This window comes from Mastigoproctus giganteus, chromosome 9 (genome assembly GCF_048544385.1).
Source record: "Mastigoproctus giganteus isolate SK-2022 chromosome 9, ASM4854438v1, whole genome shotgun sequence".
Lineage (NCBI taxonomy): Eukaryota > Metazoa > Arthropoda > Arachnida > Uropygi > Thelyphonidae > Mastigoproctus > Mastigoproctus giganteus.
This window is the reverse complement of record NC_143583.1, coordinates 192,060,658-192,074,758: the sequence shown is the minus strand read 5'-3', so window position 1 is coordinate 192,074,758 and position 14,101 is coordinate 192,060,658. Positions and strand designations below refer to the sequence as shown.

Here is a 14,101-nt window from a genome sequence, read left to right as displayed (position 1 = left end):
CCTCTTCTGAATGGAATCAAGAAGCCTGAGAGAGGTTTTGGGGGCACCACCCCAGATGTGGGAACAATATTCCATGGCAGGGCGGATTTGCGATTTATACAGAGAGCGAAAGAGAAAACCACGTTTTTTAGATGCAGAGGAAGCAATATTTGTAATGTGCTTGTGCCAAGAGAGATTAGAAGTCAGGGTAATCCCCAAAAGAGATATATCCTTTTGCCTAGAAATTAGAGTGTCACTAAAGATAAGCATAGGAGCAGAAGAATCCTTTTTGCGAGATATAAGACAAGACTGAGTTTTAGAAGGGTTGAAATCAACTAAGTTGTCTTTGCCCCACTGGAGAATTACCTGAAGATCGGCATTTAAGGAATTGGTAGCAGATTTTCGAGAAGTTGAAGCTGATTGAGCAGGACAAGGTTTCTCAAAATGGAAAATTGAATGCAATGTGCTATCATCGGCAAAACTATGTTTTATGATTGTGACCTCCAGAAATCCAACTGAACCACGTGGTACAGTCGGAGACAATCATAGGGTAATCTCCAGTGCTGCAGTCTCCTGCCCTGATTAAACAGCATGTTGTCCCAATTAAGCGAAGTAAACCCTGGCTATTTTCTCGATTGGGTTCTGTTTTCTAAGATTTGCCCCAAATAAATGGCTGCCCCAATTAACCGGTGGCCCAAATAACCGGAATCCACTGATATAATATTCTGAAAATTTAATATTCCTTTAAAATTTCCAAAAATAGTCTATACTACCCTTTTCAAAAAATCCACAAAGTTTATTTTAAATCCATAATGAGATCGCAGATCCTCTACAAGGAAAAATTACAATAAATTATTAGCATTTGTCCGATTTTACGAAAATTAGCAGGTCTCGACTACTCAAGTTGTCTCTCCAACTGATTAGATATAGAAGTGAAATACTCCTTTGATTTTTCATGCGTTATGATTCTTGCATATGCATTTTTCCAGTCGTCGAATCCAATTTGAAATTGATTACATATCTCATTAAATCCGTCTTTAAACAACATACACACATAACAATAAACTTTTCCAGTAGATTCTGAAAATATTAGCCAGTCTCTTTTAATGACCTTGCCATTTCCCATTTTCCTATAAAACAATTCTTTTCTTGCATACCTTACTCTTTCACCAAATTTTTTAGACGTTGATTTCAAATTGCATTCTAATTTCTGAGATGGCACATTTTGGGCAACATGATGAATGAGATCGGCATTTATTTTCCATTTAGCTGGATCAGTACTGAAATCTGATGGTGAAATAGTAACAGATGTTTTTTCGGTACTTATGTCATTCACAGGCTCTGATTCATCCTTATTTGCAATTACATCAGTTGTTGATGTCGACACTACGGAATCTACCTGGTCTGATTCTAATTCTATATCAACTTGACCTTTATTTGTTTCTTCGTCGGTAGGTCTAGAGGCCTATGAATGCCATCAACAAAATCTTCAGATTGAGAAAGAGTAGGCTTATTGCAGGAGTGATTTGGAACATTTATATATTTCAACATTTAATTTTTCATTTTATCCAGAGCCTTTTCTTTTTTCATAACCAGATTCGTATTTTTGCATGTATCCATCAAACATTTTAAATCATGTCAAACACAATTATTCTAGGATCAGAATATGAAAAATTGAAAATACAGCTCACCAGTCTTCTTTTAAAATTTACACTATTTTTTTTTAAATGTCACACCACAAACTTATTCCACTATTTACTACTGTGCTTTCTTTACATATAACTCCCAGGGGCTCACATCTAATGAGTATAGGCTTGGCACGCCCAGGGTCCTGAGCTGGATATCATCATTCTTCTCTTCCTTGGTGATTCCCTTCTACTTCTCTCTCTCTCTCTCTCTCTCTCTCTCAGGAAAACTCAGAAATTTTTTTTTGGCTGGTTAAGCATAAGCCTCGGGCTTCCTTGCACCATATGTCTATTAATAATAATAATAATAACTCAAATATGTTCATGTGAATTATTATTAAGTCCATCTCATTAAGTCAGAATGCACGTTTAACTCTCTACGAAACAAGTCAGTTTAACAAGAAAAGCATGAGACAACAGTCATACACACTCATACATGCATGCATGCACTTTTTTTTTTTTTTTTTTTAGGAGCATTAGCAACTAAGGCCATATTGCTCCGGGATATGCGGTGGTCATTCCTTTGACCTTTCCGCATCCTCCGTATTTGGTGGTGACGGGCTCGAACCCCGGTCTAATCAAGACGCGTATGCTACGCACTGCTGCTCCTTCCCACCTGGCTACGGAGGCACCCGTGCATGCACTGCTGCGCTGATCAACTGCTCATACTTGCATTACATCAAAAGATGTAATTCATAGTCAATGTGTTAATACAGTATAATTTATTATAAGAAATATTTTACTTTTTCTCTTTTCCCATTTTTCAGAATAAAAGTGCCTAGGGCCTACAAACATTAAAATCCAGCCCTGTATACTCTAACACAAACCTTATGGCTTTAGTCAGTGGAAAGACAGCATTCAGCAGCCTATCAAAGCAATAAGTGGGAGGAGCTAGCTACACTTTTCTATCATGCTTGTCACAAAAATTAAATTAAAGGGTACCTACCTGCTTGTCAAGATTAACGTATAATCTTCACTGTTGCATTAGCATGTTTTGCATACTAGTTTTGTGGTTAATGTTTACTTTTTTTAAACAGGTTGTTTGATTAGTCATTTAGTTGTACTAAACTATATACAAGTATCAATGCATTTTGGAACAAAAAAAAAAAAAAAAAAAGATAAAATATGCTATGATAAATAATTTACCTCTTTCGCCAGGAAATGGAAAAATTTTAATTTTTTTAACTGGAAGAACCCCAATTTGTCCATTGGTCTTAACTTCACGCTCTCTGTTAAAAACAACAAAATAAACAATTTGGAATTATCTCCCAAAATAGTGTCTGATAACTTAAGAGATGTGAAATCTCTTAAGATGTTTATATTTATATTATATAGCTCCTCCTATAATTTTTTTTGCTATATATCATATTATATAGAAAAATTATATAGTAATTTTTGCACAAATCCCATAGTGTTTGTTATGGTAATCCCCAATTACAAAATATGATAAAATGTCAGAGGGTGAAAAGGAAGAAATGTTAAATTCAGTGAGTTCAGAGTTTGGAATGTAAATGAATAATGGCTGTTTGCCAAACAAATTCTACTAACAAGAAATGATAAAATTATATGAAAATCATTCAAAAAAAGTGGCTGCAATATTTTTGCTGAAAGGCACTAATGGTGACTAAAAGCATAAATACATTGAGTGTTATGGGAATACAATGATAGGAAGGATAGGAAGGAAATTTCGGGGTAGGAAAATTTTCTTCACCTTTCAGTGGGTTGGTGTGGTATTCTTTAAAATAAATAGCAATGTAATGATTGAAATTTTAAACTGCAAAAGAATTAATGGTGGGTAAACACTCAATTTTCACTATGAAAAAATGAATAATATGGAAATATTATTCTTATTATTAAGCCTGGGACAATCTGGTTAGCTAGTAGATACACAAAGAAAATAAAGGTATAAATTATTGGGTAAAAACAAAGCACAAAATTTATAGAGCTAAAACATAAAATAATTTTTTTTTTTTTTTTTTCTAAAAATAAGAATGACATTTCAAAAAAAAAGTTAAAAGTAAGATTTTCCCAAAATACTGTAAAATTGCTGAAATTACAACAATTATGACTTAACATTACTCATGTGTGAAAATCACAAGTAGTGGTGCTTGACCACTGAATGGTCAAGCAGCATCCAATCTGAACCAGGTGGAAGAAATGCTTACAATTAGTCTTTATGTGGGTGCTGTCAAGAACCACACGCACACAAATCAGATGATTTCCGTGTAAAAAAGTTCTGCTTGAAGTCCTACCAAATTTAACCCCGGGGGCTCACATCTGGTGAGTATGGGCTTGGGTCCTGAGCTGGATATCACCCAGGGTCCTGAGCTGGATATCATCATTCCTCTCTTTCTTGGTGATTCCCTTCTACTTTTGACTCTCTCTCTCTCTCTCTCTCTCTCTCTCTCTCTCTCTCTCTCTCTCTCTCTCTCTCAGGGTAACTTGGGAATTTTTTTTTTTTTCTGGTGCAGCATAAACCTCAGGCTTCCTTGCACCATATGGCTATTAATAATAATAATAATAACAACCTGCTGGACCCCAAGAGAAGGAGGATAAAGTTGTTGTTAGCAAGATGTAGTTTTGATGATGGTTATAACTGGCAAGGAAGTAAAATTTGTGAAAAAATTTAGTTCTATTTCTGAACATTTAAACAAACCTCTCAATTCAACTTCTATGCTAGGAAAGATTATGGAGTGCTTACTTAAGGATACAATACGAGATTTTCTGGACAGGTTCAGTTAGAATTAAGGGATTCACAGCATGACTCTGTTACGGGGCAGATCCTGCTGCTGCTGCTGCTGCTGCTGTTGTTTTATTGGAGCTAAAGGCCATTATGCACCAAACAATGGTAGGAAATAACAGGCATTATTAAAAGTGAGATATGTGCATTATGTGGGATTTAAGCATTATATTCTGTCATAGAATTGTATCTTTTTTTAGGAAAGTGATAACTGCATTAATGTCAGATCTGTTGTCTAAAATTTGTTGCAAAGTAGGGGTGATACAGGCTGCATGCCTTGACAAGGTGGTTTGCCATACTCCATTATAGAGAGGGCAATCAACCGCAATATGCTGGACTGTGACTTGAGCATTGCCGTTTGGACAGAAAGGCAGATCTGAGGAAGAAAGAAGATAAAAGTGAGTAAGGTGTGTGTGTGTCCTATTCTTAGTCTTGCAAGTGTGACTTCTTCCTTTTGATTCAAACAGAAGCTAGATGGCCAAGCCTGGAGATTCGGTTTAATCTGAAGGAGTTTGTTGCCTTCTTGGTTTTGCCAGTGATTTATATTTTGACTTATTACAAGACTTTTATAGTCAGTGAAATTTATTTTTGAAAGCATCACTGATTCCACAGTGAATTTGGCTGCATGGCTAGCACTCTCATTTCCAGGTATGCCAACATGGTTAGGGATCCAAAAAAATTTTACTACTTTCACATCCTTTTCTAGATCAGTCAGCAATTTATGAATATAACCAAGTAGGTAGTTGTGATGTTTCTTTGGTTGCTGTGAGAAGTTGTGAAGGGCACTGCTGTGTGAGCATTGAGGTGAGAATAACACTGAGGATAAACTGGTTCAATTTCATACTTAACAAGGCCATTTGTATGGCATGTAGTTGAGCAGTGAAGATGCTGCACTCTAAAGGTAACTGACTGAAGATTATGAAGGATGGAAGAACAAAAGCAGCACTGAAATGGTGGTTAGTTTGGAGCCATTTATGTATATCTGGGTATAAGTTCATATTTTGAAATTAATGATTTATGAAGCAGTTTTATATTCTATGAAGAAAGAGTAATTTTTCCCCATACTTGAAGGGACAGATCATGTGCTACAGGACAGAAAGCCCATGGAGGAACAGTGGAACTAGTGGTGGCTAATTAAGAAAGGTCTAGCTGCCAATTATCAAGTAATGAGCAAATACATATGCCAACAGATTGATTTATTGATGGATAAATGGCATATAAGTTCTCCCAATCTGGAGTAAATAGATGTTTCCTAGCTGGATGCATGGGTTGATTTTGGACCCTTGGGTGGCTGAATTTTGATAGCATAATTTAGTAAATTTGTTGTCATAGAGAGAGCAGAGATCATGAGCTTCAGTGTAAAGGCTCTGGACAGGAGATGTGCAGTAGACTCCAAGAGTGATGCACAGGCCACTGTGATGAATAGGGTCCAAAAATCTTAAGATTCTGAGTTTAGCAGAGTTTAAACTGGAGACCCATAATCTAATTTTGATCTTACAATAGCATGGTATAAATGAAGACATCTATGAGAGTCAGGACCCCATGATGTAGCTGATAATACTCTCAAAATGTTTAACTACTTGAAACAGATGGTTCTAAGTTGTTTGATATGGTTAAGAAAGGTAAATTTTTTTATCTAAGGTGAAGCCAAGAAATCGGAGAGTAGGCACAACAGGTATATCGTAATTACCCAGCTTTAGAACTGGGTCAGAATGGAAATTATGTCTTCTACAGAAATGAACTGTGACAGTTTTTTCCAGGTGATACATGAAAACCATTATCTGCAGCACACGTTGTCCTGTTAAGAGTACCTTGAAGTTGCCTTTCAATCATTCTCATGTTTTAGTGGCAAGATATGCTAAAATAATCTGCATATAAAGTAGTAAAAATAGGGGGTGGGATGATCTTAGTTACTGAGTTGATTTTTATAATGAATAGGGTGGAACCTAAAACTCAACCCTCTGGAACACCTTCTTCTTGGATGAAGTTACAAGGGAGGGTGGATTGATTTCCAGACCTGGAATGACTGCTGCCTCAGAAAGTTCTGTATGAACTTTGGCAGATTGCCCCTGAAGCCTAATGTGTATAGGATCATGGAGAATTCCATATTGCCAAGCTGTGTCAAAAGCTTTCTTGATGTCTAAATAAACTGTGGTCAAATGTTCCTTCCTAATGAAAGCACTGTGGATCTAGGTTTCTGTTTGAATCAAGAGTTCTAAGGTTGATCCACCTGTATGAAATCCACACTACGATGAAATGATAAGGTTGTATTTGCTCAGCAACCAGGTGAGACGAGAATTTACCATTTTTTCCATTATTTTGCCCATACAGCTGGTGAGGGCCAATAGTGATCTGGATTCATCAAGTCTTTGCCAGGTTTTAATAATGCTATGACATGCCTGACTAATCCAATTAACTATTATGTGGTTATCAGTAAAGAAATGGATAGAAGGGAAAACTTGGACATTATTTACTTAGATTTCACATTCTTATATAGTCTCATATGAATGAATGTAGTATAAATTGGAGCAATATGGCATTAACAGTAAGTTACTACTATGGATAAAGGACCGTAAAGTTGTAGGAAACAGCAAGTAATTATAAATGGCCACTGCTCTTCAAGGGCTAATGTTAATGTTAACAATCTGGATGGGCTGAGAAATGGCAGATGAGGTTTAATACTGGAAATGGCAAGGTCTTGCATCTGACAGCAATGATCCTAAAGTAACCTCCCACAGTTATACTCTCAAGAGGTTTTTGAATTAGGAAAGGTGGCAGTCTACTTACTGGTTGGCCATGTGTATGGTATACATATAATAAGAATTAGAGCATTTAATAATGACTGGCAATATTTAATTTTCATCATTTCTTTAACCTGTTTAGGTTGAAATTGAGGACCAAAGGATTTCAGCATTGGCATTACTCATATTTGCTTCTTTTAGTCTTGGGTGTGAATTTCCTCCCAGGTTTAAGAAGTGTCATATGCATCATGCATAAAAAGTCACCTAGTGACCAAGCAGATACAAAAAAGTTATTAAGTTAGTAAGGTTTAAGAAGGGCGATTTTCCTTCGTGGGTTACTTGTTTTAGAATTTATTGACTGCAATGAACTATTAGGTTTGGGACTTTCAACACACTGAAAGATGAAACTTAAAGGGTACACTAGCAGATCAGCTGAAAGGTAGGTCTGATCACAAAACAACAAAGTGATTTTTTTTTTTTTGAAAGGTTAGTTTTATTCATTCTTATAACAAACATGTTTCCTTGGTAAATATCTATTGGGATCCAAGCTAATAATAAACTTTATATAATAAATTATGATTATTTTTATTATTTTTAATAAAAGCAAAGTAAAATCATTTGTTATTTTGGTCTTAATAAATTTTATTTTTATTTTTTATAGACTTATTTATCTTGTTATTTATTTTAGCATTACTTTTTATTTTATTATATTTTACTCATTTATTTTTTTGGCCGGTGCAACAAAAGCCAATGGCTTCCTTGCACTATGTGACTAATACAAAATGCTACCTGCAGATATAAGAATTATTTCTACAAGCAACTGCCGGGCTTACAAGTGAATGAAAGGCTGCCCACTAGGTTATGTGTTGTTATCACATAATGAAGACAAAGCATATAGAGTCATTAAGTTTTTAATTTTTTTGGTTTGTATCAGATAGTAATTTTATGTATGCTATCTCTCCCCTCTCTCCAAAGTATCTAACCATGTTGAAATTTCAAAGGGGAGTGGGTTTAAACATGATGTTATTGAAGGTTTTATTTAAAGCCATTAAAGGCCATGAAATTTGTAAAATAAAACAAATATAATAAAAAGTATATGCATAAAAAGCAAGATTCATCTGCTGGAATGCCATCAAATCAAAAACCACAAGGCCCCAACACAGAACAAAAAATTTAAAAAAAGCATCCAAACACTTCTTCTAACAATCATTTAATGATTGCTTTCATTCTCGCATAACCACTGAGGCTGGTTATGCGAGCATCACTAGACTCTGGGGAGATTCCCTTGGATTGGAAAAGTGCAAATGTATCTCCCATACATAAGGGTGGCTCTAAAAGTGAAGTGGGAAATTATCGACCTGTCAGTCTGACTTCAGTAGTAGGGAAAATCATGGAGGCAATGATCAAGGGTGGAATTCAGGATCATTTGGATCGAATTGAAATTCTCAAGGATACTCAGCATGGTTTTGTAAAGGGAAAATCATGTTTAACAAATCTGGTTTCTTTTGACTAACAAATCTGGTTTCTTTAACAAATCTGGTTTCTTTTGACTTGGTGGGTAAGTCACAATTGGGGTTTTCATGGTGTGGGCCACAGATTTCGGACCTCGGATGGTGGCAGGATTTGGATGTTGTTGAATTTAATAATGACAAACCCAAACAAAGGAAAGTGTTTGAATTTACCAACAATTTTTTGTTATCTATACAGCTGCATAGAGATGTTCTTATACACCTTAATTTTGCAAATTTTTCAATCACCAATGGTATTATTGTTAGCAGTGAAAAATGATGCAAGGAAGTAAGCTTATACAGCATCAGCCTAAAAAAAAAAAAATTGCACTCACCTATCCATCAGCTCTAATAATTCATCTAGTTCTTCCTTAAATTTATTCGAACTTACTCACAACACCAGATGGAAGTTTGTTCCAACAACTGCCTACCTGATGGCTGAAAGAAAATTTCCACACATCTATCCAGCACCAATCTTTCCTCAATTAAAATTTATGCCTCCTCACATATGTTGTCAGAGCTAAATATATGGATGCTGCCAACATTTTGCTTACTCACTCCAGAAACCTCAATCAGATCTCACAGGTATCTAGTTTCCAAATGCTGCAATTTGCAGAACTGAAGCCTTTTGTTAGTAAGCACATCCTTTTTTCATCTTACTAATCCCATTACTCTTCTCTTCACCTATTCCAACAGACACACATTCTTCCTAAAATGAAGTATCTAGACCTGTATGTTATACTCATTATATGGCCTAACCAGAGGTGTACTGCTAAAAAAAAATAGTACCGGAACGCTCATCGTAAAAAAAATAGTACCAGAACGCTTGTTCTCCAGAAGACTATATGATAATGCTACATCGACTGTACAGTAACTGAATCAGACTTCAGACTCACGGTTCATAGAACAACCAGTTCTAGCGTTCAGCTCATGGCTAATCAAAATGCAGCATTCGCATGCATCACAATATATCTCATTTGTTGGATCTCTTTATCTAACACATTGTACTTTAGTAAGAAACATTCAACTTTCATTACGAAATTTATATTTTTATTTTTAAATAAATTTTTAAAGAAATCTATTAATTTTAAAGATTACTATTAATATATATTTTTAGTAGCAATGGGTAAAATAGATATTATTTCTCCCTCCCCTTTGATTATGCCATTGTTTCATAATATTAGGTGTAAAAATTTAATGATTTTCTATTATGACATTTAGAAAAAGTACCGGAATGTCATTCCAGTGCGTTCCAGCCAGAAAACACTACTGGGCCTAACCATTTCCCTAATACAACGGGATAATCACTTCCATTTCCTTGATAGCAAAATTCCTGTACACCACTGACAAAATCCTATGAGCTGTCCTAGCAGCCAGCCTTCACTGCTCAGAGAACTTTATGTCTGACTGCACAATTACCCCCAGGTCTTTTATTTATTATTATTTTTTTTATTTATCCCCTCCATAGCAGTGGGGAACAAAACACAGCTAGTATGTTATTCTGGTATTACTGCTGTCCATATGCAGTTTCTTGAATATGGAATTCAGTAATCTATATGCAAGGTAGTAAGCAATGTGAAACTTTAATTGCTACATCTCAGCCTACCTGCCTAATTTTTATAGATTTTTCAGTGATCTATATGCAAGGTAGTAAGCAATGTGAAACTTCAATTGCTACTTCTCAGCCTATCTGTCTAAGTTTTATAGATTTTTTTTTTGCAGTAGTTTACTCTGATTACTTACTTAGACATTAACACTGATAGGCATTGTTCAATATCACTAAATAAATCTCAATCAGGTTCCTTCCAAGGTACCTGGCTGCAAAGCTCTTTAGCCCCCACAATTGAAATCTCTCCCTTGTTCAGTCACCTTTTTGCCAATTTCACCATACTAGTTGGCCATCTTTGGACCCTTTCAAGAAGCTCAGCATCTTTTTCAGATGGGGTCTCTATACATGGACATAGTATTCCAAATATGGTGCCTTATAAAGTGGGATTATGACCTCCCTATCTCTACAGGACATTATTCTATATATTTTCAATGCATCAAACAAAAGCCTGTAAACCTTGAACTTTCTTGGCCACCTGTTAACACTGCTTAGAGAACTTATATCTGCCTGTATTGTAACTCTCGAATCCCTTTTCCCTCTACTGTTTTTTATTCAGTCCAACCATGTGTACAAGTTATTTTGAGGTTGCTATTCCCCAAGTGTAAGACCATGCATTTTGCTGCATTAAAACATAGATGCCACTTTTCTGATCCTTCTTGAAGCCTATTGAAGTCATCTTAAATAGTCATCTTAATGATCACTGCTTGGTACTGATCAATAACAACTCTCCCAAACTTTACATATCTGTAAATTTTGACATCACGCCCTCTATTCCTTTGTCAATTTCATTTAGGAAAATCAGAAACAACAGTGATCCAAAAACTGATCTTAGGGGACCCTTTTTCTGATATTATATTAATCTGAAGAATATTCATTAATCACAGCTCTCTAACTTCGGCAGCCGCCTTGCGATCCATCTTAGAAACTTGTTAGTAATCTCAACATGGACCAGCTTATACACTAACCTCTCATGGGCGACTGAGTCAAATGCCTTGTTAAAATCCAAATATAGCATGTCGAAATTGTTCCCTACATCCGGCTCATGACTCACTGTGTAAAAATAGCCTACTAAGTTAGTTAAACTTGATTTTCCCTTAACAAAACTATGTTGTGCGTCCTTCAAAATGCTATTTCTATCTAAATCATTGCCTCTGAGAATTTTTTACCACCGAAGTCATACTAAAGTGTCTTATTTAATGACTTCACTCTTAAAACTGCCTTTATGTATTGGTGATACTTTGGCACTTCTCCAATCCAAAGAAATCTCCCCTGAATCCAATGATGACTTCATAATTAACCTCAATGTTTCAAAAAGTACTGAAGCCTACAACAGCTACAAGGTGATGTGTAATAGAGCCACAGAAAAGGTTCGACAGGCAAAGGCAGTTTATGAGAAATCACTAGCAAACAGAGCAAAGAGGGGGGATAAAGAATTCTTCACATATATAAATGCCAAGAAGAGCAGGACAAACCAGATCGGACCTTTACGTAAGGGAAAGGGGATAGTAATAAATACACCAGCTGCCGTTGCAGATGAACTGAACAGTTATTCTGCATCGATATTTACAAATGAAAAGCCTTTTGTGGCAAAGGGAAATTGTGGGAGCGAAGTTAAAAAATATGTAATTAATGATATTGAAATTTCGCAAGATTATTTAATGAAAAAACTGTCAAGCCTACAGACCAGTAAGGCTCCTGGAGTTGATGGAATATACCCTATAATCTTGAGAGAGGCGGCAAGCGAGTGCATTGAACCACTGAGGCTAGTTATGCGAGCATCACTAGACTCTGGGGAGATTCCCTTGGATTGGAAAAGTGCAAATGTATCTCCCATACATAAGGGTGGCTCTAAAAGTGAAGTGGGAAATTATCGACCTGTCAGTCTGACTTCAGTAGTAGGGAAAATCATGGAGGCAATGATCAAGGGTGGAATTCAGGATCATTTGGATCGAATTGAAATTCTCAAGGATACTCAGCATGGTTTTGTAAAGGGAAAATCATGTTTAACAAATCTGGTTTCCTATTTCGAAAGGGTCACTCACGAGCTGGATTTAGGGAATAATTTCGACATTGTTTATTTAGATTTCAGCAAAGCTTTTGACTCAGTCCCACATGAGCGGTTGCTTTATAAGTTGGAACAGGTTGGAATCACTGGGAAAATCCTTAGATGGATAGAAGGATGGCTTCAGGGCAGGAGGCAGAGGGTTGTGATAAATGGCTATTCCTCAGATTGGGTTGATGTAAGAAGTGGGGTTCCCCAAGGATCAGTATTAGGACCACTGTTGTTTTTAATTTTCATGAACGACATTGATGAAGGGATAGAGGGCGTGATGTCTAAATTTGCAGATGATGTTAAAATTGGTAGAGTAGTTAATGATCACTGTCAAGCTGAGCTTCTTCAAAGAGACCTAGATAGACTTCAGGAATGGTCAGAAAAATGGCAGCTGTGCTTTAATCCAACAAAGTGTAAGGTATTACACCTGGGAAACAGTAATCCCAAAATAACTTATTCACTTGGTGGAGTTCAACTAAACCCAGTACTGGAGGAAAGGGACTTGGGTGTTACGATACGGTCAGACATGAAATTCTCTGAGCATTGTAAACAGGTTGCAAGAAAGGCCCATGGTGTCCTATCGATGATCTATCGAACTTTTGCAAGTAGAGATAGGGACGTGATAATCCCATTATATAAGGCCTATGTTAGACCACACTTGGAATACTGTGTTCAAGTATGGAGACCGCACCTAAAGAAAGACATCGAGCTTCTTGAAAGGGTGCAAAGAAGGGTAACTCGCCTGGTGAGATCGGCAAAAGGGCGTCCTTATGAAGAAAGACTTCGAATATGTGGGTTGCAGAGTTTGGAAACTAGACACCTTAGAGGAGATTTGATTGAGGTGTTTAAGGCTCTGAGAGGCATCAGTAAAATGAATGAGGACAAAATTTTCAAGATTATAAATGATGCTAGAACTAGGGGACATAAATTCAAGTTACGGGGGGAAATGTTTAGATTGGACTGCAGGAAGTTTTATTTTAGCCAGCGAGTTATAAATTACTGGAATAAGTTGCCTTCGTGGGTGGTAGAGGCCGACAGTTTGGGGAAATTCAAAGGTCATCTGGATAGTACTTTCGGGTAAGGGAAGCGCATAGGATGATAGGATTAAATTCCTCTTTATTTATTTTTTATTTCATTTTATTATTTTTATTTATTTATTAATTATTATTATTTATTTAATTTTTGTTTTTATCATTGTTTTGTTCGGATTTTTTTTTTTTTTTTTTTTTTGGCTGGTGCAGCATAAGCCATAGGCTTTCTTGCACCATACGGCCGTTACTAATACTAATACTAATACTAAAACACTCTCTCGCTGTTGTTGTTGTTATTTGGTTTTTAGGAGCATTAGCAACTAAGGCCATATTGCTCTGGGGATATGCGGTGGTCATTCCCTGACCTTTCCGCATCCTCCGTATTTGGTGGTCACGGGCTCGAACCCCGGTCTAATCAAGAAGCATGTGCTTCGCACTGCTGCTCCTGCCCACCTGGCTACGGAGGTGCCACACTATCTTGCCACCTCCCTCAGAATTACTGGGTATATGTAATCAACTCCAGGAATTTTTTTAATAAACAGCAATCTGTAATTTTGAAATTACTAATTTCACATGTTTCGACCTTATTAGCCCTTCCTCTCCTAATTACGAAGCGTCTTTTGACATTAAAGACTGATGCAAAGTAGCTATTCAATTCATCAGTAACATCACGGTTATCTAAGACTTTCCCACACCAAGTACACAAGGATCTGATCTGATTCATTTTCTTCTTCTTCTTCTTCATATTGACATAG

General features: G+C 36.4%; 1 protein-coding gene across 1 annotated transcript in view; it reads right to left on the bottom strand.

Moving 5' to 3' along the window:
• Window positions 1-14,101, bottom strand: part of LOC150080979 (protein grainyhead-like) — a 271,124-nt gene that overhangs the window by 29,635 nt on the left and 227,388 nt on the right. Inside the window, exon 14 of the mRNA XM_090380871.1 lies at window positions 2,811-2,893. Coding sequence (XP_090236997.1) covers window positions 2,811-2,893 — 83 coding nt within the window. The remainder of the gene's footprint in view (window positions 1-2,810; window positions 2,894-14,101) is intronic.